At 39.2% G+C, this 27,039-nt stretch overlaps 1 protein-coding gene across 1 annotated transcript in view; it reads right to left on the bottom strand.

The window, feature by feature from the left end:
- Positions 1 to 27,039, bottom strand: part of auh (AU RNA binding protein/enoyl-CoA hydratase) — a 121,899-nt gene that overhangs the window by 75,606 nt on the left and 19,254 nt on the right. Inside the window, exon 4 of the mRNA XM_052020632.1 lies at positions 9,519 to 9,605. Within this exon, the coding sequence (XP_051876592.1) occupies positions 9,519 to 9,605 (87 nt within the window). The remainder of the gene's footprint in view (positions 1 to 9,518; positions 9,606 to 27,039) is intronic.

Here is a 27,039-nt window from a genome sequence, read left to right as displayed (position 1 = left end):
AGCATGAACTCTTTCTTACCATGTACATGATCTACTGTACAGTACTCCAAGCCTTAATGTACTGTTTTATCTTGCTGCACAAATTTTCATATACAAGAGGAATAAACAAAGCAATTCATAGCCATAGAGCAATACAGCATGGAAACAGGTCCCACGGCCCAACTCGTCCATGCCGAGCAAGATGATCATTAAGCTCGTCCCATTTGCCCACGTTTGGCCCATATCCCTCTAGAACTTTCCTATCCAGGTACCATGAGATCAGTAGAAGCACTTCAATTTTCAGTTTACCCTTCACTCAATTTACTTTTAATTAAATCTACATTGATTTAAACTAACACAACTGAGAAATAAATTCCATTAGACAAGCCAGTCGACAAAGATGGCTGGAGCCCATAAATGCATTCACCAAGTACTCAAGTGTATGCTCATTTGGGGAAAAAGTATGGCTGCTGAAAAGGAAAGCCATTACATGTACAAGCAGTAATAAAATTAAAGTATCCATGGAAGGCAATTGGGGATGAGAAACAAATGCTGGTCTTGCCTGAGATATCCATATCCCACGTACAAATAAAAAAAGCCCTGTATCAAACAGCTTTTTCTGGCTGTTCTGCAGCAAACTGCTGGTGAAACCCTTTTCATGGTTGAGCTCACCTCTGTCTTCCATATCTGTGCATTACAATATGAAAGGCAGAAACAACCTAAGAGTTGAGGGGGGGATGGTAGGTCTTATTCCAGCGTATATGACCTCCAGCTCCACTACTGGACTCACCATTAAGACCAAGGGCAGAGCACAAACAACCATTAGCTCGCTGACTTTGACCGAAAAGCTAAGTAAAAGAAATGAGTGTGTTCTATTTTTCTTTATTATATCTTAATATTTTAGATTTTTTTAAATGATGGAGACACTTAAATGATAAAAAAATGTTCAAATGCCTTTGAGAGTAGAACACTTAAATGGCCGTCAAGGTTTACAGACAGGATATGCCACCCAAGATCTAGTTTCAGATCAGGCAACTTTGGTCTTCGTGGAATGGCCATGATAGCCAGGTTGCCAGGGGAAGTAGATCTACAGAACTACAAATAACACATGAAGTGTAGAGAAGGGAGAGAGATGGAAGAAAGGTGGCGTAGGTGGGGGACTAAACAGAGGATGATCCAGCCCATTTTGTGTTCAAAATGGCTACTTCTGTATTACAGCATTCATTAGAAGGAAAAAGTTCTAGAACCATGAGGAGAAAATATTAAACAGCTCCTCCTAACTAATTTTTATGATTGAAAACCAAGCTCTACCAACTGTTCTTCAATTTGTTCTTAAAAGGCTAGCATTATTAGGGCGATTAGTTGTCATTCTGTAATGCAACCACTGCGTACTTAAATAAGGTTGTCTTGTTTTGCAATTCAAACCTCAGTGAAAAGCTACAAGACAAAACTCTCCCCACATTCATGCTTAGAAATCATTCTTTAAACAAAATAAATAGTCATCCATTCTTCTAAGGCCAGAATTTAAAAGCAGGAGAATACTGCCAGATTAAATAGTTTATTACAAACATACCCTTAATTTATATCCTGTGCTGTCTCCAATACAGCAACGACTCCAATAGCCAAATACCTTATCAAGGTCACCATAACTCCTAATGGGTTAACAGGACCAGATGATAAACTATATTCATGAAACTATAAATCAACATTGAGCTGTCTTCAAGTGAGGGGAACTATGATGGTGAAAGACTTTTTTTTGAGCATGTATGCTTATTGCCTGGGAAGCACCACACCAAAATGTTGATCCTTTTCTATCAGACATCATCATGCTTATATTTCATGTGATATCTACACAACTAAATATCTTCAAGTAGTTTCCATCTTTAAGACCGAGTAACAAAGTGGCAGCGAACCAAATAGCCTCCCTCTGTGTTGAAATTTATATCTTATTTACTCTTCATCTATCTCTCACATCGTAATGCTTTCTGAAAACACTAGGAATTCAATCATACAACTCAGGGGGTGAAATAACAGCATTGTGCTGTTGAAAATTGATTTAATCCAGAGTAAAGCAATTTTGCACATGCCTGGGTGCCTTAGCACTCTTTGGGAAATTCATTTCCTCATTTATCAGCAGGATTTTCATTCTCCTGAGCACTTTTTATCCATTGTCAATTTCACCAAAATGACATCAACAGTATAGCCAAATGCAAAATTCACCTACAGCAAGATTATCAGTCTCACTAGTATGATAAATAGGCATTTCTTATTGTTCACAGAACACAAGGTTTCACTAACTCAATTTCATCTGAAACCATGCTGCTTAGAAGGTACAAAACTCAAATATATTTGACCTCACAAAGATATAAGATGTCTTTATTAGTTACATCTACATCAAAACACACAGTGAAATACATATTTTGCATAGAGTGTCCTGGGGGCAGCCCACAAGTGTTGCCATGCGTCCGACACCAACATAGCATGCCCACAACTTCCTAACCCATACGTCTTGGAATGTGGGAGGAAACCGGAGCACCTGGAGGAAACCCACGCAGACGCAGGGAGAATATACAAACTCCTTACAGTGGCCGGAATTGAACCCGGGTCGCTGGCGCTGTAATAGCATTACGCTAACCACTACACTACCGTGCCTGTCTTCATTGCAGCCCAAATACGCTTCCAGCTTCCTAGCCTCAAAATCATTCCAGGCTATTTCTCCTGATCTCCATTACTCAAGAAAAGGATACATTTACTTCTCCTTCAGTTCTCAGAAGTAGACATAGCAGAAACAGGCATGTGCCTGCATTGCAGGATCCCCCATAGTGCAGACATTTATCGACACACTTAAATTATTACAGAGGCCTTACAGCAACCTCTCATTGGTCTCCAAGGCCCCCTTGCACAAAAAAAAGTCACCTGCTCTACTGTTAATGTCATTTGAAATTTAATGTTGAAAGAAAAGCACTGTTCTTTACCAGTCTGTCCAGGTTCCTCTGACCCCTTGAGAACACTTTTTCACTTCCCTCCCATCACTGGAGCATCTATTTATTAACTACACTACCCTGTAGCTGGAATGTGCCACAAATAAGACATCTCTTTAATACCTGGCTGCAAAGATTACACCTGCATGCAGGCATCTGGAGTTCTCACCTTTATCAGACTTTCAAACAGCATCAAGACGACTTGCAATCTCTTGCCTTTGGCATCAAATATAGAAAACTACAACTGTCAAGCAATATGAAAGATTACTCGGTAATCTCCTATCCACAATAAAAACATGGCCAATTACTACAAGCCACATTTATTGCACACTTCCAGTTGTCCTGATGACATCACAGTCTACTTCAGCCATTGTAATCCTTGTGTGATAATTCTTCCACCCAATAGTGAATTAAAGTCAGATCAACTAATCCAGCGGAATTCAAACATTTTTTTGCTGTGCCCCAATGGAAATGGATTTTTGATGCCCTCTGGTTCCCGTTCTCTATTCTACTTGTGCATCAATTTCTTCTTTAAAATTGCATTCCCTTCTAATTTTATCACCCCACTCCTCACCACCACCAATCCATCCTCCTCCAGTTTGAAAGCCTGATTTAAAACACCTTGGCCCTCTCAAACACTAAGTTTCAAGCTTCCATCACTACTGCTCTGTCAAGCTGTACTGGCTTTCCATCCACTGATATAGCAATTACAAGATCTTAATCATGAATTTTAAATCCATCCAGATCCTCAATCTTTTCCACCAAGAATCTAGTCCAAATGCTCACTCTGCTCTTTTGAGTCTAAAGTTGATACTCTCATTCTGCTCTCCCACAAAATGCATCTGCTCTAGGTCTTGATTCTTGCAGCTGACTTGGAATTTCCTCCAATCCAAAATGCACTGCTTTCCTATTTGTTTAAGATCTTTCCAAAAAATGGTATATTGAACTTGTCAAAAACTGCGATGACCAATAAAAACTGCTTCATATGCATTGAATTTAACAAGAACACACATATATGTAAAAATACACTGATTCAACAGAAGAAAACAAATATCACTTAAAACTTTAACACTTCAATTAACAATATCTTTTCCAATACATTTTATAGAAAGGACCCAGATTTCAAACTCATTTTGATTGAAGTTAGAAAATTGTATGAGAAGAGCTAAAAAAAAAAGCTTAGTAAGTAATTTTACTTACAAAATAAAATGTTTATGTTAGACAGTGCACTTCTAATACTTTGCTGTAGAAATTTTTTGGCAATTATCACCAGATGTATAAATGCTCTCACATAGTCTCCCCAAAGTGAACATTGCAAGATCCAAAAAGTAGACAGAGACTGCAAGTGCTGGAATCTGGAGCAAGAAACAAGAAACTGGAGGAACTCAGCAGGTCAGGCAGCATCTGTGGAGGGAATGAACAGTCGACGTTTCGGGTCAAGACCCTTCATCTATCCAAAAGTCTTTAATAATTCTAGAACTACTTTGGATCAAATTTGACAATATTGTTAAATAGACTACATATGGATGGTATATTTTCAGGTTTGTAAGTCAAGATAGGAAAAGAAAATCAATTGCATTCACAGATATTAAATAAAATGTATCAGAGGTACAAAATAAGCACGTTATTAAGGCACCTTGAGCTACAAATGGCAAGCAAAATACCAAAAATCAGGCAATTACATATTGGATTAGGGCTGCAAGTGAGCATTTGTTGCTAGAAAAAAAATATCCAACTACAAGCCCTTGAAGATTCCAACAACTATTTAAAAATCAGATAATTTTTTTTTTACTGGCAAAGGGAGAGACAGATCCAGAAAGAAAGAAATTAGCTCCTATGAAATAAAATGCAGCACAGAACATTTCTTCTTTGGCATCCTAGGCAATTACTTAGAGGAAACCTGGTGACCTGGCAGGAAATGGCTGTCAGTGTAATTGCAGTATCCAAAATGTAGAGGACGTAGAGGCAGATGAGGAAAATGATTAATCGCCTCTGAAAGACTGCCAATGTAAAGCTAGCCAACATTGCAATATATTGAGTAAAGAATGCAGGAAACTAAATATTTCCTCTTACTCTTTTGTACCCTGACTAATGTTGCATTCAAAGGCCCAACAAAAATGCTCTATCCAAGTTACCAGATATCTATACTGCAGCAGCTAATGCCTGATTAGTTTCATTACATAGCTTGACTGCCTGAATTCAATAAACTAACTCTACAAAGCAAGTTTACTACCAATATAATTATCAATTATTTATTTGCACACAGATTGCTCTGCAGCCTGACAACTTTGCCTAATTCTTATTTACACTCTTCAAGCAAGCAAAACTTAAGCAATACATTTGCCTGTAGGACTCTGCAAGGTGGGAGGGAACTAACCCAAAACAGAGATCACCCTCAATTTTAAATGTTTCAATTAGTTTGAGAACTATGAGAACATATAGTACCACACAAACTAGTGTAGGAGAAAGCCACACTCAAGCTGGAAGAATCTGAGAAAAATCAGGTCTTACAAAACCCTCCTTTAGTGATTACCCCTCACCCATTCCCACACTTATCCATGGAATCACAGATGTTTATGCCACAGGAGGTAGCCATTCAGGCCATAGTGTGTGTGATGGCTCTTAGCTGAACTGACCCGAAACTAACATCACTCTCCTAGTCTCTTCTAATAACTTATCTTTCTCAGCTACATTTTTTCTATAGATAGGTATTTGATGGTAGGCATGGTTAAGGTGGGCAATTTCTAAGCTTTATGACTCCATAACTATGACAATTTTCATTCAATTATCCCTCAATATGTTTTGAGTCTGCCTTAACTGCTGGATTTTGGCCAAATATCCTGTTCTATAAACTTACCGCATTAAGACATTGAGCAATGTAATAGAATGTCATGTCCATCGTGTTATATGGAAGCATTTTATCAAAAAGACTATCTTACACACTTCTGGTTATTCAGTCACGTCCTTCATGTGTATCCTATGCAAATACACACAGATCACATGCCACAGTGACAACAAATGCCATATAACGTTCAACTACATTCACTTGGCCTTAAACAATGAAGGCCCCCTACTCCAAATATTTTACTGCATAGTGGTCAACTATCTCATGCAATGAATAGCCTTGCAAAAAAAAAGCCTTTCCTCCATAATATTAATTGAAGGGTTGAGCTTTGCTTCCTCCTCAAAGGTCAAATCCATCTTGGGCCACTGCCTGAGAATTTGCAGCGTACATCTTCCTCAAGAAAGTTCTTTCTTCAACTTTTTGACATTAGTGATTACGCACATTACCATGCCCTTCAGACCATAATAGTGGAGCATTAGGGAAGGCTGGTACAAACTTATAGTGAAATATTTGGCTCATTTTTTGGACTACCAGACACGACAATATGAAGAAGTCAGTATTCAAATTAGTGAAGAGAACATGAGAAGACACAAGAGTATCATTTCCAATTTGGAGGTAATATGCCCTATCCCAAGCTGGTACTGACAAAACCTTTGTATTTCTATATAGAATGAGACTAAGCTAACACAGCTCTGCTGTTACCCAGGAGCAGCTTGCAGTCAAGAGTGTACAAAAAGATTCCACCCAAGAGCAGCTAATTGTTCTCCATGAACAGACAACAGAGATGTCACCAGAATAGATGGCTCTCCACCAACGGGAACAAAAGCAGTACTTTGCAACAAAGAACTGACTTGGAACAGACAGCTATATTGTGGGATTTGGCTAATGGGTTGACAATTCTACAACCAGTTGTGCTCTCTAGCCTAAAGTAAAGGCACACCCCACTGTCTACCTGTGTCATGAGTCCAAGCAGCAAAACAACTTGAACATAATGTCCCCACTCACGACATTAGCTTTTCTCCTTTCACCACTCGCTTTCAATCAGTGCCCCTGTCTATATTCCATACCCACTATCCCAGACTGCAGCCAATCACACTAGAAAGCTGCACTAGAAGCCACCTCATTTAGAACAAGAGTTGATCATGGGCATTCCTCGCAATATTGTTACCGTAGGCACACCTATCAAGTCAGATACCTCCAAGGCTCAAGGAATTCAGTCATTTGAGATTGTTAAGGCCATTTAATGCAGAAACTAATTGGTTGCTATTTGGTGAAGGATGCCCAAAACCACAGGTTTAATGAGTCAAGGCTGGTATGCTGTTGCGCCAAATTATTTTGAGGATACATCATATACAGGTTTGCTGAAACAATGAACAGTTATGAGAATTAGAAAGTTCTGTATGCACCAACATTTTGAAGGGTTATCATTGCACAGGTAGTATGATAATGATGATGTGTCAACGAGCAGAAGTTCCATATTAGTAATCCACTCTAATGTGTTCCTCTGATCTCTGAATACAGAAATCAGGTCCTTCAGGAGCTTCTGCACGAAAGGTCCACTGGAACCCAAGATAATGGCTATGCCCCTGTGATCTGCTAATGGGTCTTCTCAAATTAAAATAATTGGCAGCTGTTGTGCACAGGTTCCTAATCAGTAGTGAATGTGAATGGGTGGGCTGACAACTTCTGAAGTGTGGTCCTTGAGAGAACCTGTGCACTATTAGATTGTCTACGACTACATATCCAGAAAGGGCTTCCCTCCATACCGCCTACCAAGATCTTCTCTCTGCTGTGTCAGGTGCTGATCTTGCCACCGCTCACATCCATCCTCTTGTTCTCCTGCTCTTTCTCTCATTGCAGGTCTTCAGGCAAGGACTCTGCTCACCTTTGGCTAATTTTTGCCGGAAAAAAAATACTTTGCTTGTTACGACAGGCAGGCATCCATAGTGTAGACGGCAGGATATCATTTTAAGGAGGAAAGTGGCTCTATCAACATAACTCCTGGTGGCTTAGTGGCTTTCACAATGGCTGTACTCATGTACAGCAGCTGGTGAACTAAAAGGAAACAGAAGACAAGGAAGTAGGGGATCTCAGTCTCCAAAGATCCACCCCTTTGTACAGTGACATCCCTGAAATATGTTATGCAAGGTGAACTGCCGGAGAATAGATGAGTAATGCAAGCTTCTTTGATTCCTAGTATTGAATACAGGTCCTCCCCAGGTTACGAATGCCTAAATTATGGACAGCCTGTACATGTGATTGAGCATTTGGGAGACCAGCAGGATAGATGGGGATGGATTTGCCAGCTGCTGCAGGGCTGCAGGCATCTTCTGCTAGGCAGGAACAGGGCACTTCTGCGTGCCTTCTTCTCTCCCCATCTACCTCCACCCCCATCCCATGAGCCACAACTCAGGCGGCTGGGCTCATTTCCAACTTATGAATAGCTCGGGTTACAAACGATTCTCAGGAATGGAACCCTGTCATAATCTGTGGACTACTTGTATCTCAAAGTTTCTGTTGTAAAACACCACAATTTGAACATTGGATCAGTGTGATATCCCCTGCGATACATCAAGAGCTCCAGGTTCCACATAGCAGCACAACATGCAGCGCAATTTATTCTTTCACTGCCTGAATATTAGGAATGACCAAATGCTGATGAAGATCATTATATCTGTTTCTCTCTCCACAACTGCTACCTGGCCAACTATGCATTTCCACTATGCTAGTGTCTGTTCAACCTCATGTTCTCTGTGAAGGAAATACAGAGGAAGCTTGTCTTCCTTGAGTGTAGAGCATAAATATTCAGCTTAATTTCCATGGTGAATAGCAAGTGCAGGATATGGCAGAAATCAGCAACTGCTACCTCAGATAATCTAGAAACTAGTACATGGAGGATGACAGTACCTGAACAGCAAAACAGTCCAGCCACAGATGTGAAACTCAAGATCTGCCCACTGGAAGGCCATATACCTCCATTACAAGTGATTTAGAGAAATTTAGCCTCCGAAGCCACTGCTCCTCAAAGATGACAAAAAGAGAACAAGCCCTGTGAACTCAGTAGGGAAAGGAACTGCAGAATTGAGCCCTTTAGCTTCCTCTCTCTGGTCCTCAACCATGCTAAAAGTCAGATGTTGGAGCTTTATCAAGTTGGCACCTTAATTTCAATAATAATGAATGTTACTCCTAACGTGCTTTTCTACACTATTCACTGAACTTAGGTTGGTCACCTGACTCAATAGTAATGGAGTGCAGGATATGCTGGGGTATAAGATTTAGTTGTGGTAAAATGCAAATTCAGGCCTTGCGCACATCACATTTGAGCTACTGAAGATTTTCTGAATCTATCCCATTTTTAGGTACCTGAATTTTACTTGATTCTACACTTAATTATATTGGTTTCTTCCCTTAATTTTGCTCTATAGCCTGGATTTACATTCCTCACATTTCTCACAACTGCCAATTTGTAAATTAATGATGGTCTCATTTTTCTCATGACATAGTTGAACTATAGGTTTTTTAAAAAGTTTCATTCAGCAATTCCATATTGAATGCATTGATACAGTTATCAAAATAAGCAAAACCATCAGAACATATATTGTAAAAATATTTCAAATATTACCTTTATGTCAAAGTTTAACCATAAGAAAGCATATTTCCAAATATTGTATTTACAATAGCAAATGTTTATTATTCTCTGGATCACAACTTACCAAGTTCATTAATTACATTTCTAGCCTTGGAAACAAATGGACCAACTTCATTAGGCTGCATTTTTGCTCTCTCCTTCAAATCAGCACCTGCAAAATAAATAAATCTGATTAATACAGAATGTACTCTTAACTTGAACACAAGGGCCCTGTATTTCTCAAAAGGGCTATAAACATCATCGAAAAAATAAGATATCTCATTTCAAAGTCTGATGGCTTGGGTACATATATTTAGAGAAATTATGCAAGTAAAACAAAATGCACATAGCAGTAATATTTCACTCTTCTGAGTTCCCCAGATGGCCAGTGGATTTTTTGTTAAATGAACAGTGGAAAACGTTGAGATAAAACATTCCCAACAAATAAAAACTAAAAAACTTCACAGACCCAAAAGAAGGGAAAAGGACACTAGAAATCTGAAACAAAAGTAGAAAATACTTTAAATACTCAGCAAGTTAGGCAGTATCAACAGAGAGAGAAAAAAAGTTGCTGTTTCAGATAGATGACTTTTCATCATTTCTCATGTTCAATTCCATAACCTACTATTTAAAGAATTTGTAATACTTGCATTGGAGGCAATGGGGAGAAGGGTTTCTCAGTTGATTCCTAGGATGAAGGGGTCGGTATATGAAGAGGCTGAGGGGAACTGACAAGGTGAATGCTGAATGGATGTTTCCCCTATCTAGAATTAAGGTAAAGATGAGGAGGAATGTCTTCACACAGAGGATTATGAATCTCTGGAATTCTCTATGTCAGACAATTGTAAAGACACAGTCATTGCGTATATACTTAAGGCAAACACTGATATCCATTTGAACAACAAGGGAGTTGAGGGGCATGGGAAGTCCTATAGAGGTCAAGAATGGATCAACCATGAACTGATGAATAATGATGGTTCAAGGGGCCTATTTGCCTACTCTTCCTCCTCTTTCTTGTGGTCTTATTTGGAAGCTAGTATTGATAAATCCAGTAAAGCATACAAGAAAAATATAATACCATTCTTCATTAAAGAATACAAATTAGTTAGAATAGGGATTATACAGGTGGTTATACTCCACTTGAGCCATGTGTCAATAAAATGTCCAGACCACATGGTCTCTTGCATCACCTCTTGTCAGATATGATGAAAGCTGCCAAGACCCCTTCTTGTTGTTCGGCTGCACAGCTCTTCTTGGCCCAGAGATTTCTCAATGGTAACAAGCCTACCGAACCCACACTCACTGAGCCAGCCAGCATGCAGGCCTAAGCCCCACAGATCAGCACTGAGTGGCTGCACTGCTCACACCAGCCTGCACAACTCTAGCCGCTACAGACAGTATCTTCACACCAAGCCCTGGGGCAATTCATTGGTCGGGGAGTATCAGATTCCCAGCATTCAGGTTCAATACACAGCAACAGGAGTACAGGGTTTGCACCAAATTCTCAGCACAGCACTGCTGTCAGTAACACATCTCTCCATGTATAATGCTATAATATCCTTTATTGCCAATTCCTTTACAGCTTTCATTCAAGATCATATCCTGAGTGCTGGGCAAGGTACCAGTGCACTGAAAAAACATGCTCAAAAGGTGTAACACCCACTTCATTGCCATTTTCAAGCACAAGATTAAGGAAGACATAATTAAAGTCATAAATATATAAAACTTAAAATTCACACAATCTAAAATTAAAGATAATCCTTAAGTGTAAAAATGGTTACAAACAAAAACTAAACTCAAGTATTTGCCATTTTCTTTAAACACCTCAATCAAATAACAACCTTTGAACAAACTGCCTGATGTCCCACAGTATCTTATATATATTAAATACCACTGGCATTATTTCATTATGTCAAGTGCAGATAGCAATGTAAACTACTAGTGAGGATTACAGTAGACTGAACCAAAAATATGGTAACCTTTCCTGGAAAGATACAATCTTATTTTTGTCTTACAACCATTCAATTCCATTCATATAACATTAGAAAAATTGTAAATCAATAAACAAGTTACTGTGAAGTATAGATTAATAAATTTAAATTGTGAAGAAACTAGATGACTTTGGAGAAACTAGATGGCATAGAAAACTTAACAGCACCAATTGACAATCAGAATCAATCATTTCTGCTCAGTGGTATCTAACTAGCACCAAAAAATTAAACACACGGTGTTCCAAATAACATTGACTTAGTAACTCTAGAACTGAATAATGGCACAGCGAAATTATTGCAGACAATATTAGCATTTTACAGTGGGAATGGATCCATGTGCCAACAGTTACATTTTACACAGGCAGACTAATGCACTACATCCGCAAGCCTGTACTGATTCATTCTTTTCACCAATACAACATTTACTTCAAAAATTCTGAAGCTGAACAATGGTGTATTCAAATGTTGCTTCTGTTATCCCTGATGTTACGTCAACCTTTGCATTCAAGCCAAGATTATATTGAAACAGTATGTCTTTCCCAGAAACTACAATTGCTCAAGTTCTACAGAACTTAAGCAGAAAGTATATTATAAAGAATATCAAGATTATTGTGGTAGAAACTGACATGACATCAACAAAAAAAAGAACAATTCCGCCCATTATCAGAATTGTTCTCTCAATCCGACATTTCCTTTACAGAGTTGTTATTGGTGCTTGTAGTTATTTTAATTCCAGTCAAGAATGTCTACATTTATTGTCCATCACAGCAGGTTACTTTTAAACTAACTGAAGTAATAATATTTATTTTTACAAACACCTGCCTTGAAAGCAAACAGCACCAAGTTTTACTGCACTGTTACATAATATATTATCCAATACGAAGTCAATGCTTCCTAACCTTGATGAACGAAAGCCCCACTTGTTCACATGCAGTAAAATACAACCCCATCTCCTGATGATGTCATATGCCACATCTTTCAAGAAGTTGGGCTTCTCAAGGAATCTTGGGAAGTACACATAGCCCCATGGCTTGTCAAATACAATTTATTTCTACTTTTCCTGCAAACTTGGTCACTAAATTATTTTTACTTTTCCTGCACATTCCCACCAGCTCCCATCCCACCCCTCCATCTGTGACCAAGCTTAGGCATCACTCATTCCTGGGCTGAAACCATTGTACTGAACTGCATACCTGAGGTCTTTCCACATTTAAATGACAAGAGAAATCTTAACTACACCAATATTAAGCTCAACCTTTTGCAGGTTTGTGGAGTGTGGCCACATGCGTTTCCCCCAGGTGCTCCAGTTTCCTCCCACATCCCAAAAATGTTCTGGTTGGCAAATTAATTGACTGCAGGAAACCCCTGCATTATAGCTGTTCAGGTAAAGGAAATTCGCCCTTACAGAATTCAGAGATCATAACCCAAAAAACTTGAGATACAAAATAAAATTCGTTCTCACGGAATTTATGTGGGGGCAAAAAAAGTAAATGAATAAACACAATTTTTTTCCTCCATTTCTGGTTTCTTGATATATGCACATATGACGAGGCTTTGCATTACAGAAAACTGAGATACAGACTTTTTTTTTAGGAACACCCCCATAACACAGGGATCACCTGTACTGTAATTTCTTCTCAGTGAGGAGAGTCAAAGTGGAGGTAGGCATGTGAGGGAGAAATGGTTACAGAGAAAGAAGTAGGGATTGAATATATGGGACTGCCCAGAGAGCACACTTAACTTGATGAGCCAAATGGCCTCCATGTGATGGGAGCGCACAATAACAGATGAGATGGACAGGAAAAGCCAAGAGTTTCCCCTTGGACAATATGTTGGTATAAGATATAATAAGGAAAGCTAATGTTATTGTTCATTCCTGGGGGGAATTGGACGCATAAGTAGGGAAATTATGCTTCAGTTACATAGTAAATTAATGAGACCACATCTGGAGTACACTGTACAGTATTGTCAAAGTCGAGTTTATTGTCATATGCACAAGTATGTGTATGCACAGGTGCAATGAAAAACTAATGGTTGAAGGGAAATATCTGTTCTTGAACTCGGTGGTGTGGGATTTCAGACTTCTCTACCTCCTGCCCAATGGTAGCTGTGAAAAGATGGCATGGCCCAGTTGGTGGGTATCTTTGATGATAGATGTTGCCTTCTTGAGGTTTCCTTATTTAAGGAAGGATGAGAATGCATTAGAATAGTTCAGAGAAGGTTAAGTGGACTAATAACTGGAATAAGTGTGACTTACGAGGAAGGGAATGGATAAACAGGCTTGTAACCACTGAGGGGCAGGTTCAGTGAAACTTCTAAAATTCTGAGGATGGGTGTAGAATAGATTAGATTTTCCTCTTGGGAGAACCTAGAACCAGGAGTCACTATTTAAAAATGAATGGTTTGCCCACTTAGGACAGAGAGGAGGCAAAATGTTTTCTCTCAAAGACTCGGGAGTCTTTGGATCGCTTCCTCCGAAGGAAGAATCGACACAGGTGGATACATAATTTTAAAAAAAACAAATAGATTTGTCAAACAGAATTTCCCTTCAAAAAACCATACTGCTCTTTTTTTAAGCATGTATCCAGCAATGTCGATTAATGGGAAACCCATAGGCATCATGAAATTTCACAAATTATTTGATAAGGTAGCAAAAGAAAAGGGTGTTGCATAAAATAAGGGTTCACATGAATGGAGTTAATAAGTTACCATGGATTGAAAGTAACATTTCAACTCATTGCCTGTTCCTTAATGCAGCCCTTTTGTTGAAGGTTCTTCTACAGTGCTTTCAAGGAGGGAATACAATGACTTAGATCCAGTGAAGGAATGATGATGTTTCCAAGTATGGTGTGCAACTTAAATGGTGGTATTCCAAATGGCCTGTTGCCCTTCTCCTACTTAACGGCAGAAGTCACAGTTTGGAAGAATAACCTATGTGAGTGACTTCAGTACCTGCTGTAGATGGCACACATTGCATCCACAGTGTGATGGTGGTGGAGGGAATAAATGTTTAGGGTGGTGATGGGGCACTGATCAAGGGGATTGTTTTGATCCGGAATGTGTCGAGTTTTTTGAATATAAATGAAGCTTCACTCATTCAGGCAAATGGAGAGTATTCTACCATGCTCCTGTCTTGTGGAAAGGCTTTGGTATGTCAGTTCCCACAGAATAACCAATCCTGACCTGTTCTTGTAGACTTGTGTTTATGTAGCTGGTCTGGTTAAATTTCTGGTCAATCGTTACTCCACATGGGGGACCAAATAGTAATGACATTGAATGTCATAGATTGATGACTAGACTCTCTTGTCAGAGATGATCATTGTCTAGCAATGACTCTCTTTACTTGACACTTACCAGCCTATGCCTAAATATTGTCATTGTCCTGCTGCATGTAGACATGGATTGCAAAAATAGTGCAATCATCAGCGAACATCCTCACCTCTGACCATATGATGGAAGAAAGATGATTATTGAAGCAGTTAAGATATTTGGCTCAGGACAATGCCTGAAGAACTCCAGCAGTGATATCCTGGGGTTGAGGTGATTGTCTTCCAACGACCACAATCATCTTTCCTTAGTGGGAGGTGTGATTCCAATCATAGAAGTATTTTGCCCTTGATGTCCACTGACTTCAGTTCTTCTAGGGTTCCTTAACACAGTACAATCAGCTAAGTGTTGCATTGATAACAAGGGCAGTCAATCTCACTTCACTTTTCGACATGAAGGAAATCAAGGGATACAGGGGTCAGATGGGAAAGTGGGTAAGGTACTGAATGGTGCAGTATACTCAAGCTAATTAAAAGCCCCTACCTGCTAAGGGTCTACTATACAGTTAATACCAATCATCTGCACTTGATTACTAAATAATCTATTGTCAAATCTACAATAGTTAAACAACTTTTTAAACCTACTGGCATATCACATCAGACTTCTAAAAATATTCATACAAAGTACAGTGGATTTAATGAGATCTGTAAGCTCACTTATTCGTTAAAACTAAGATCAATAGATCATATTAAAAGAGGTGCAACATTTAAGATTCCACCATGACGCCAATGGTTCCAAAACAAAATACTAAGGTTACTGCATTGACAATGTATCGCGTGAATTTGATTTCAGTGAATAATAGTCTTTTTCCCAGTATAGGGGAGTCTAAAACCAGAGGGCACAAGTTTAAGGTAAGACGAGAACGATTTAAAAGGGAACCTGTGGGGCAAGCTTTTCCCCCACACAGAGGGGGTGGATATATGGAACAAGCTGCCAGAGGAAGTGGTAGAGGTGGGTATAATTACTACGTTTAAAAGACCTTTAGACATGTACATGGATAGGAATGGTTTAGAGAGATATGGGCCAAACGCAGGCAAATGGGACCAGTTCAGGTAGGCATCTTGATTGGCATGGATGAGTTGGACTGTATAACTATGACTCTAAAACAACCCCCCGCCCTCCACCCAACTGTCATATCTGATTAATCCATGATAGTAAGGTAATTATCCACCACCCCCACACCCCCCCCAAACAAAATTAATAAGCTCTTCAATTTTGCACCTTTAGTCTTCAAACAGGAGGTTTTCTACATATCAAGGGCATTCACTGATATGAATAGACACATCACAAAATGTAGGAAATAGGACCTTTAATTTCCCAGATTTAATAAAACCTACAGTCAACTTTGTTTGTCGATCTGTAGTGATATGCAATGCCATTCCAAACAACGTAGCACAAAAAGGTCCTAGATTCAGCTACTTTTTGATTTATTTAATGTTGAGTTAGTCAATTAAGTTTAAGGAAGTGTAGGGTTTACTGCTAGTTTCGGCACCCAACCAGAAAAGCAATTCCAGGTCAGAAGAATACATATACAGAAAAAGACTGGATCAATTCCAATAGCCCATCAGCATTCACTATCCACATGCAAAGTGAAGGTGAAATGCTGGAAGACCACAACTATCACTATAACTACTATCCAATATGAAATGTCACTTTTGTAATAGAGATGAGAGGTGTAAATCAGAGGGAAAAACTTGCTACCCCATCTTGAAGAACAGTTAAGTTTTAACAATCAACTTAAAATAGCACAAAATGTATTCCAAATGTAGCACCACCTGTCTTCATTAGTTTTAAAATTAACAGCAAGATGTCTCTCACTCAAAGGGGCACTGAATTCTTTTGCATATTAGCAGTTGGTCTGCAAGAAGGAAAAAAAAGCAATTGTTGATTTGTTATGAAAGGAAGCAAACAGCCATTTTTCAACCAGCTTGCTTGTTTCCTATTTAGAGCTCATTAGGCCCTGGCGTTAAAAAGGCTCTTTCATCCCAAAATGAGTTCTGCTTTGTTTTCAGAAAAGTAAGTTACCTAATTCCTTTGGATGTCAGCCATCGCTCAGAATAATACAATGGATAACTTTTCAGCCTTACTTATGTTACAGTCTCAAAACCAAGATCTTAAAGATTTTTTTCACCAACTTCAAAAATTACAGAAGTGAAGTGGATTCATCTGATGAAGCAGCTAGTAGTACATCAATTACGACAATGAGGAACCAGATGAATATCTGGTCAGAAATTATTCAGCAGTTTGATACTTTGGGTAGAAGTGCAACAAAAAGATAATTAAATAACAAGCAAAATTTGTTAATTAGAGATGATAAAAAATGTTTCCTGATGACCAAACATCCCTTTGATAACAACAACTTGCCTAAAAATGAAAAAAAAACTCCAGTGCAGGTGTAAAATTTTCAGTATTGTATTGATCATTTGTTTGTTATATGCCCAGCCTGATTATCCTTTCTTTAGCTATGTAAGCAGCCAATAACATAAGCTTTACGTGCCCACTCAAGTTGAAAGAATTCAACTTTCAAATATAGCTTAACAATACAAAGCTGTAATGATTTGGTTAAATTGGCACAATTAATGTAAAGTGTCAATCATAATTGTGGTGAAGCCAAAGGTGTGAAAACTTTGATTTTACAAATGCATTTGTATTTCACCGTTTGTACAAGAATGTATTGAAATGCTATATTTATTAGCATTACATTTTCTGTTCCTCTTTCTTATTTAAGTATTTCCTTTTTTTAAGTACTGTTTCATGCAGATTAATAATTTTCTGAGGAGTGATTTGAATAAGTTATGAAGTTGAGACCAAAGTAAATTGGAACAAAGAAGTTGAACATTTACAGACTTTTGTTGCTTCTAATTTGTGTAATGAAAGTGGTTATTAATTCTGAAAAATTAGTGATTCATATTCCTCTTCTTAGAATAATATCTATCTTGTGTATACTACTTATTTTGTGGAAGGTACTGGGCATGCTTCACTTATTAGTGGATATACCCCAAATCTGGAAGTAACAGGTGAGGTGATAGAAGAATTCTGCTCCAATTTTGAGCTATCACTGATCAAAGACCCAAGGGATCCACCTTGATGACTTCAATGCCAGAGTTGGAAAGGACTGGCATAGAAGGTGTAGGAAAAGACAACTCCAACACTGCCCTCCTCTTGAAGAATTGCTTGGAACATGATTGTGTCATAACCAAAGCCCAAGTATAAGGGCATCATCTAAGCAAGAGACTACAGGTGCACGGATAGTAAAGATTTAGAAAGATATGGAACAAACGCAGGCAAACGGGACTAGCTCAGAGAGACATCTTGGTCTTCATGATGAGTTGGGCCAAAGGGCCTGTTTCTTGCTGTATAACTCTATGACTCTAAGAACATCAATGTCACTTTTGCCAATAATGACTGCTGAACAAACCACTTCCTCGTATGGTCTCTCACCTCCGTCAACTTGGCACCTAAATAATGATGGCAACAGAAACAGTGCCACAGAAACATTAATGCCGAAGGGCACTGTTCCACAAAGAAAGCTCTACTCTGTCAATGTCTCACAGCTAACTTGGTGACTCCCAAGTAACATACTGCAGAGTGTCCACAATGCCTAGCCTGCTCAGAAATTCACCATGATTAACACCTGTGAATAAACTCCTAGATCATTTTGACCAAAATGACCTGTAGATCCAGGAATTAATTACTTGAAAATGAAGTCTTTTTTTTGGACTGCCTTATGACACAGAAAACAACTGGAATCAATGATGTCTGCTAGAAGCCATAAATTTAAGGAGTGTTGTGAAAAAGTCTGATGACCTGCTGCAGTCCATCCTGTAGATAGTACAATGCAGCCATTGTGCACCAATGTTATTGGGACTGAATATGCAAGGCAGTGAAGTAATGATCAAGAAATGCCTCACATTCATGGTTGGCAATGAGCTTTTTGAGTATGATTATAACTACATTCATTAAGGAAAAAAAACCATAATCTTTCAAAACCAAATCATTCACTTGTAAGTTAAAATTACAGGCAACTCAAGAAAATACTAAACCCTACTATTCATGAATGTAATCCAGTACTGCTGAAGTAACTGTGATTTGCATGGACTTAACAGAAGTCCACAACACAGGTTGCATCTTAAAACAAACCACTCAGTCTCCCTTTTTTAAAAAAAAGGTATATGAAATTTCAGATAAAGCAAATGATTAAATAAAGTGAAGTTGTAAATTATAACAATTGTGGTTCCAAAATAATTATCATTTCTAGAATTTCTGTTGTTGCCTTATTCTCTGATTCAGTTAAGGTAAAACTTAGCAAAATCATGTAATACTGATTATGTATTCATTGGTGTTTTATAATGAACTGGACCAAATAATGACTCACCCTGTTGTTTGTGCTCAGCTCCCACATTTTCCCCATAGCCTTTGCTGCTCTGCAGGACTATTCCATGTAAAAATGCTCAACATCAAAGTAGACATCTCTATCTGAAGGCTTACCAAATTCTTATTTTTGAGTTACAAGAAAATGCATCCCACTAATACAGCACAACAACCACTCCACTTCAACTTCAGATTTTCAGAAAATAACAGCAATAACAAAATTTGAAAAATTTTCTTGATTAATTCATTTGCAATAATTTTGTTATTTTGATAACATGATAGAAAAAACACATTTGAACTAGTTAAATAACACAAAGGAAGTCAAGGACAATTCAATTCTCCACAACTGTTACTGTCAAAAGTGAAGTGGAACCTCTATGGTGCAAATAGAGTTTCTGTCATTGCCATAAAACAGTAAACAGTGAAAGAAATTCCAAAGAAATCAGAGGCAGTGGCAAACTGCTCATGTACCTTTGTTAACGACCAATTATGTGACTTTTTGGATCAACAGATGGAAGAACTTTTCCAAGTCAGTTCCTGCATGAGGTAATTAGCACATTTAAACAAAAATGCTTTGTGAAAAAAAGTATTATGGTGTAATCAGAACATTGGATTTTGATGAATGCAATTACTCCTCAATTCCTCAATTAAGCAAAATTGCAGTATCAAATTAGAACTCTTTAACCTCAGCTTGGGCTAGCTGCAAATGAGCAATTCATGGAGATCAGCAGCACCTAAACAAGTGATTATAAATATTAACAAGTTAGAAGTTTCTAAGCCTACTTCGTAAATACGCAAGTGAAACAATGTTCAAAGAAATTGAATGATCAAAATGTCAACTACAAAAATGCTCACACAAAGCATTTCTTGGAATGCAAATCCCTCCTGTAAAAGTTCTGCAATTTAAAAGGAAGCCTACTGACAAAACAAAATGCAATTACACATTCTAGAATTAAAGGTTCTATATATATTTTTAATGATCTCAGTCTATCCACAGCAAACAATAATCACAGGAGCAGAATGTGGGTTTTATTCTGTATGTGAGCAATAAACGAGAGACATGTACATTCACAGACCCAGCAAAAGGCCAAGGTGGTGTATAACACATTCCTTTAGTACTCATAATTTCCAATGTCACGTGGTACTCTTTTGCAAGGTAGTGGTGTTTCCTTTTGAAAAGAAGTCAGTTGTTGCATTTGAATAAGTTGACTGCATATGTACATAGAAAGATTGTCAGTAATAAAGAACATGAACAAATTCAAAAGTGGATTTACATAGCAGACAGAAATCAGATAATAAAAAGTCATGAAGTATAAATTTCCCCCCATTGAAATGAAGTACTAAAGGTGACTTAATTTGCCAGGTTTTACAAGGTTATAGCCAAAATGTGGAAGTAGATTTGTACTGTAAAACTTTGATAAAGTCAACAGCTCCACAATTGATCACAACTACACCAAATTACAAGAGCTATGGCCTTAAAATTCTCATGCACCCTAATGGATGACCTAGGCCTCAGGCACAACAGACCAGATGTTACACATCTGAGACATGCACCCAGGTTGTGCCATCTGGATTCAGTTTGCTGTGGTGAGTTGGGGTGGCATTGCTGCATGCAATGATGGATAATAAGAGTGGGAAGACAACAGCATAGCAATAGTTGGTAGGAGTCAGGATACTGCCACAGAGAGCTTATGATTTGGAAGAGATTTAACTGAATAAATGAATCAGGATGGCAGCAGAATGGCAGATGGTTGGGAGTTTGCTGTTATCCTATACACACCTGATGCACAAATTGGATTGGGATTGCAAAATAACTTGCACTCAGAAGTGCTTTACAGATTTCTAGAGTGACATGAAACAACCTATAGTCATTTGTATTTCACTTGGATGGGATGGGGGGGGGGGGGGGGGGTTGGTGAAACAAAGTTTCATGCAATTAACTTTCTAGGCATATAATGCTGATATTAAAATAATTTGTTTGGCACCAGCCAGATACTCGGTGACGTCAAGAATTTTATTCTGTTGATTTTTAATTTTATACTAGCATTGTTTAATCAACATATGTATTTTTTTAAATTACATCACTTAGTGGAGGAAACAAAACAGCTGACTGACTTCAAATGAGCATATGAACGCATGTTCTCAAGTTCAAGGAAAAATTAATGACCAGATAAAAGCAGAACATAAACCATGCACAAGTAACATGACATCTTGCACTGATGCAGTACAATGTTTGACACCTGTAAATTGCTAAATTAGCTTTCTGACATCAGAATTTAAAAACACTAACTGATGCTACTTTGCCAATCCCATCCACTCAAGTGTAACTGAGGTAGGCTTTTCAAACTAAAATTTACAGCTTAAAGAGACTACAGATGGCGTAGTCCATTAATTTTAAAATATTGACAATCCCATTGGTTGTTTCAATCTAAGGTTTTCTAGATGCTTTTTCCACACATCCAACAACTGCCTCATAGCTCCAGGGATTCCGGTTCGATCCTGACTTCAGGCTCTGTCTGTGTCGAGTTTGCACATTCTCCCTGAGCCTGCATGGGTTTCACTTAGGTACTCTGGTTTCCTCCAACTTCTCAAACTTGAGCTGCTGCATTATTTAGCACCTATAAATTACCCCTCAGTGTGGATAAGTGGCAAAAAATCAAAGGGAAGTTGATGGGCATGCGAGAGGGAATAAATTGCCATGGGGAAATGAGAGGAGGGAATGGGACTGATGGGATTTGCTTTGCTAGGAGCCAGTAGGAACCTGATAGGTTGAATAGTAAGTAAACAAAATGTTTTCCTTTCAACTGTTGGTCCCTTAAATCTATAACTATATCCTCTAGTGCAGAGCCAGAACCTAAATTTACTTTCCAGTAGGCCATTTCCACCACTCGCTTAACTTCTTCTGTTGAGAACCCATCAGCTTATTATCTGGACCACAGCAGTTATTTACATTGGTACTAGCCAATCTATTCTTAAAAATAAAATAATCTACTTCAAAATACTGTGGCTGTTACAAGGCAGATTCCATAACTTTTTTTGCCACTGGCTTACTGTGTTCAAGCCACACTGCATTACGATGGCCCAGATTTTGCAGGAACTTCTCAACAATGCTGCCGGTGTTGACCTGCATTACTCCAACTAGTGCAAGCAACTCATGCAATTCTGTTAATGTCAATTCCTTCACAACAATCCCAAGTCTGAAGTGAATCGAAGAAGCCCAAAGTTGTGGCAATCTCCCATCACATATTGTGGGGAATCCACAAAACAGACCAACCTGGATGTTTTAAATGTCTGTAAGTTAAGCCTTTTATTAAACCTTTTTTAAAATAAGAACATTAAATAGTGTTCAATTGTTTCTGAATGTCAGAAACATTTAACGTTTTGTAGCTTTAACAGCCAGCTGGTGTGGCTTAGCCACCTGACAAAGAAATTGGGGGCATTGTTTGTTCTGGCTCCTTTCATGTGATACCATTACTTTATGGAAGACCCTGTCACCACACAGTGCTTTGTCACCACTAAAATGAGAACAACACAAATCAAGTGCAGGTTATTTGTCAGCAGCAAGCACTGATATGTCATTAACACACAAACCACACTTGGTTAAATGACAATCCTGGACAAATGCTTCCCAGGTGGTGATGTTAGGCATGTGACCAATACCATATCACTATAGGTCAGGATTGCTGCCAACACAAATGCTCGCCTAGACACCTAGAAGTTCCTGATCAGAGACTTATGATTCTATGATCAGTCATACCTTAGAGAATAAGATTTAAATACATGTTTACAGACTTCTGCTTTCTGTGCTTTGAATATTGTCTCAATGTTTATGCCTGACTACTTACAATATTCTCAGAAGGATTCTAGATACTTAGAATCGGTGACCTGAATTACTTGTGTCACTGAAGTAATATATCACAAAAAACAATTAAATTCTTGGAAGGAAAGTGATAGCAGTATGTGCATGAGTAATGCAAAGAAAGTCAAGTGCTTTTCTTCAAATAGCAGCTGTAGATTAAAGCATGATTACCTGACAAAGGGTAAAATCCAATGATATGATCATAAAATAATTGTGAAGTATTTCATAATGCCTTGCTCTTTCAAAATTATCATCACAAGCTCAGCCTTTTATTATCCTTGCAAATATCCACCCCTCTGAAGTTCTTGAATATGATGCCAATTCCCAAATCAAGATGCAACTTTTCTGCAACTCTATGTTGAATCTCTCCAATCAGGTTTCAGTTCTGCAAGGACTCTGGAATGTCCTTACTCTGTTAAAAATTACATACTCTGACTGTGGCCTAAAAGCAACAAAAAAAACACTGCAGATATTGGAAATCTGTCAAAAACACAAAAAAATGACAGAGGTACTAGAGATGCCAAAGTGTTAGTAGTTTAAGCCTACTGAAGAGTTAGAGGGTTATGAGCAGAGGCCAGGATCCACCTTACAGAGGAAAACAAATTTTTAATGCAATCATGCTAAATTACCATTTAGCAACTGGTTGCAATCGCAAAAGCTCAGTATCAGATAACATATCTGTGTCGCATCAGAATGGCACAGCACACCGAGAGAGGCAAGAGAGTTGGTAGGTTAATTGGCTACTGTAAAATTACCCCAGGTGTGTACATGAGTACATGAGTGGTAGAATCATAGGGGGGGGGGGGGGGGGAGTTGTTGAGAATGTGGCCAAAAAAAGGGATTAATATAAAAGGGCAGTCTATGTTTGGCACAGACTTGGTGAGCCAAAGGGCCTATTTCCATGCTGTATCTCTCTATGACTTTACTCAGCAGGGCACACGGCATTTGTGGAGAATGAAACAAGAGTTAGCATTTCAGGTTAATCACTTTTTATTGAAGGTCATTGATTTGAAATATTGACTCTAATATCCTAGCAGGGAAATTTGTCCTGAACTGGAGCAGGCCCAACTTTGAGGGCATTAAGCAGGACATAGTAGGACCAATATCCTAGCAGGGAAATTTGCTTTTGCCACTAGGGAGGGTTTAAACTAGATTGGGTGATGGGACTCGAGAGAGCAAAGTCATTGAGAAGACAGGGATACATGCAGAAACCAAAGAGCCTAGCAATCAGGATAGCCATGTTTACAGTAAAAGGGCAGATAGCAGCTGCTTTAAATTGCAGCTATTTCAATGCATGTAGCTTAACAGGTAAGGCGGACAAACTGAGGGCATGGATTGCCTTCAGGGACTGGGATATTGTGGCCATAACAGAAATGTGGCTGGGAGAAGGGCAGGACTGGCAGCTCAGTATTCCAGGATACCAATGCTTTAGGCATGACAGAGGAACAGATGAGAGTAGAGGCACTGTTGCCTTTTTGATTAGGGAGGACTTAACAGCAGTGCTTAGAGGGGATATTCTTGAGGGATCATCTAACGAAGCCATTTGGGTAGAACGTAGAAATAAGAAGGGAATAGACACCTTGATAGGGCTATATTACAGATCCTCCAATAGACAGTGGGAGCTTGAGGAGCAGATGTGTTGACAAATTACACGTAGTTGTGAGAATAGTAGGGGAGTGCTAGTGGGAGATTTCAATTTACCCCATATGGACTGAGCCACCCAGAGTGCAAAGGGCATGGATGGGGTGCAATTTGTGCAGTGCGTCCAAGATAGTTTCCTCACGCAATATATAGAGAAACCTACTCAGGAAGGAGCAATACTGGACCTCCTCTTAGGGAACGAGGCAGTCCAAGTAAGGGAGCATTTTGGGTCCAGTGACCACAATTCTATTAGTTTTAAAACAGTTATGGAAAAAGATAGAATAGGTCCAAAGTTAAATTCCTGAAAAGGAGCAGGGCCAACTTTGAGGGCATTAGGCAGGATCTAGCTGGGGTTGACTGGGTGACACTATTTAAAGGCAAAGGAACAGTTGGCAAGTGGGAAGCTTTTAAAAGGGTCACATCAGGAGTCCAGGGCAGCATGTTCCTAATATGGTGAAAGGTAGACGTACCAAGTTCAGGGAACCCTAGCTGATGAGAGATATCAAGGCTCCGGTCAGGAAAAAGAAGGAAGTGTACATTGTGTTTAGGTAGCTGGGTACAAATGAATCCCTCGACAAATATAAGAAGTTTAAGACCAGGATTAAGAGGGAAATCAGGAGGGCAAAAAGAGGGTACAATATGGATCTGGCAGGCAGGGTTAAAAATAATCCCAAGAGGTTCTTCAGTTATATTAACAGTAAGAGGGTGACTAGGGAGAGACTAGGTCCTCTTAAAAACCATCAGGGCCGCCTACGTCTGGAGCTGCAGGAGATGGCCAAGATTTTTAATGTCTATTTCTTCTCAGTGTTTACTAAGGAAAATATCATGGATGCCAGAGAAATGAGGGTAATCATTAGTGAGATCTTGGATCCTATGCATATTATGAGGAAGGAGGTATTTGCAGCCTTTAAACGCATTAAGGTGGGCAAATCCCCAGGGCCTGACCAAGTGCACCTCCGGACGTTACGGGAGGCCAGGAAAGAAATCGCAGAGGACCTTGCAGAGATATTTGCTTCGTCGTTAGTCAGAGACTGGAGGGTGGTTAATGTTGTTCCATTCATCAAGAAGAGTAGCAAGGACAGGCCAGGGAACTACAGGCTGGCAGGCCTGACTTCAGTTGTAGGGAAGTTACTGGAGGGAATTTTGGGAGACAAAATCTACCATCACTTTGATAGTCAAGGCCTGTTCAGGAATAGTCAGCATGGTTTTGTGTGTGGGAGGTCATGTCTGACGAATCTTTTGGAGTTTTTCGAAGAGGTAACTAAGGGGATAGATGAAGGTAGGGCAGTGGTTGTTGTCTATATGGACTTTAGTAAGATCTTTGACAAGATTCCGCAAGGCAGGCTTACTTGGAAGGTTAGGTTGCATGGGATTCAGGGGGAGCTAGTGAGGTGGATTCATAATTAGCTCAATGATAGGAAGCAGTGATGGTTGAAGGTCGATTCTCCGACAGGAGGCCTGTGACTAGTAGGGTGCCCCAGGGTCAGTGTTGGGACCTCTATTATTCATTATTTATGTAAATGATTTGGATATGAATGTATATGGCACAATTAGCAAGTTTGCTGATGATACTAAGTTAGGGGGTCTTATTGATAGTGAATCAGGTTACAATGAATTGCCAAGAGATCTTGATCAGTTAGGGTGATGGGCTGAGAAATGGCAAATGGATTTCAACTTACATAATTGTGAGGTGATGCATTTTGGACAGTCAACCAGGGTAGGACTTATTCAGTTAATGGCAGGGCACTGATGAGTGTTGTGGAACAGAAGGACCTGGAAGCACAAGTGCACAGTTTGCTGAAAGCAGCCGCACAAGTAGACAGGATGGTGAAGAAGGCATTAAGCATACTAACCTCAGGGCATCGAGTTTAGGGGTAGGGACATTATGTTGCAGTTATACAAGTCATTGGTGAGGCCGCACTTGGAGTATAGTGTACAGTTTTGGTCAGCCTGTTATAGGACAGACATCGTAAAGCTGGGGAGGTTGCAGAAGAGATTTACGAGGACGCTGCCTGGACTAAAGGGCCTGAATTATGGGAAGGGGTTAGCCACACCGAATCTTTATTCCTTGGAGCTTAGGAGAATTAGCGGGTGACCTCATACAAGTTTATAAAATCATCAGGGGTATGGATAAGGTGGACGGTCATAGTCTTTTCCTCAGGTTGGGAAGTCCATAGCCAGAGGGCAGAGATTTAAAAGAGACCTGAGAGGTAAATACTTTACACAGAGGGTAGTGAGTACCTGGAATGAGCTGCCAGAGGAAGTAGTCGAGGCGGGTACAACTGCAACATTTAAGAAACATTTGGATAGGTACATGGAAGGGAGGAGCTTGGAGGGTTATGGGCCGAATGTGGGCAACTGGGACTAGCAGAGAGGATGCTGTGGTCAGCATGGACCAGTTGGACCAAAGGGCCTAT

Source organism: Pristis pectinata, chromosome 7, assembly GCF_009764475.1.
Source record: "Pristis pectinata isolate sPriPec2 chromosome 7, sPriPec2.1.pri, whole genome shotgun sequence".
In the NCBI taxonomy this organism is placed as follows: Eukaryota; Metazoa; Chordata; class Chondrichthyes; order Rhinopristiformes; family Pristidae; genus Pristis; species Pristis pectinata.
Note: the sequence above shows the minus strand (reverse complement) of the source record. Positions and strands in the feature narration are given on the sequence as shown.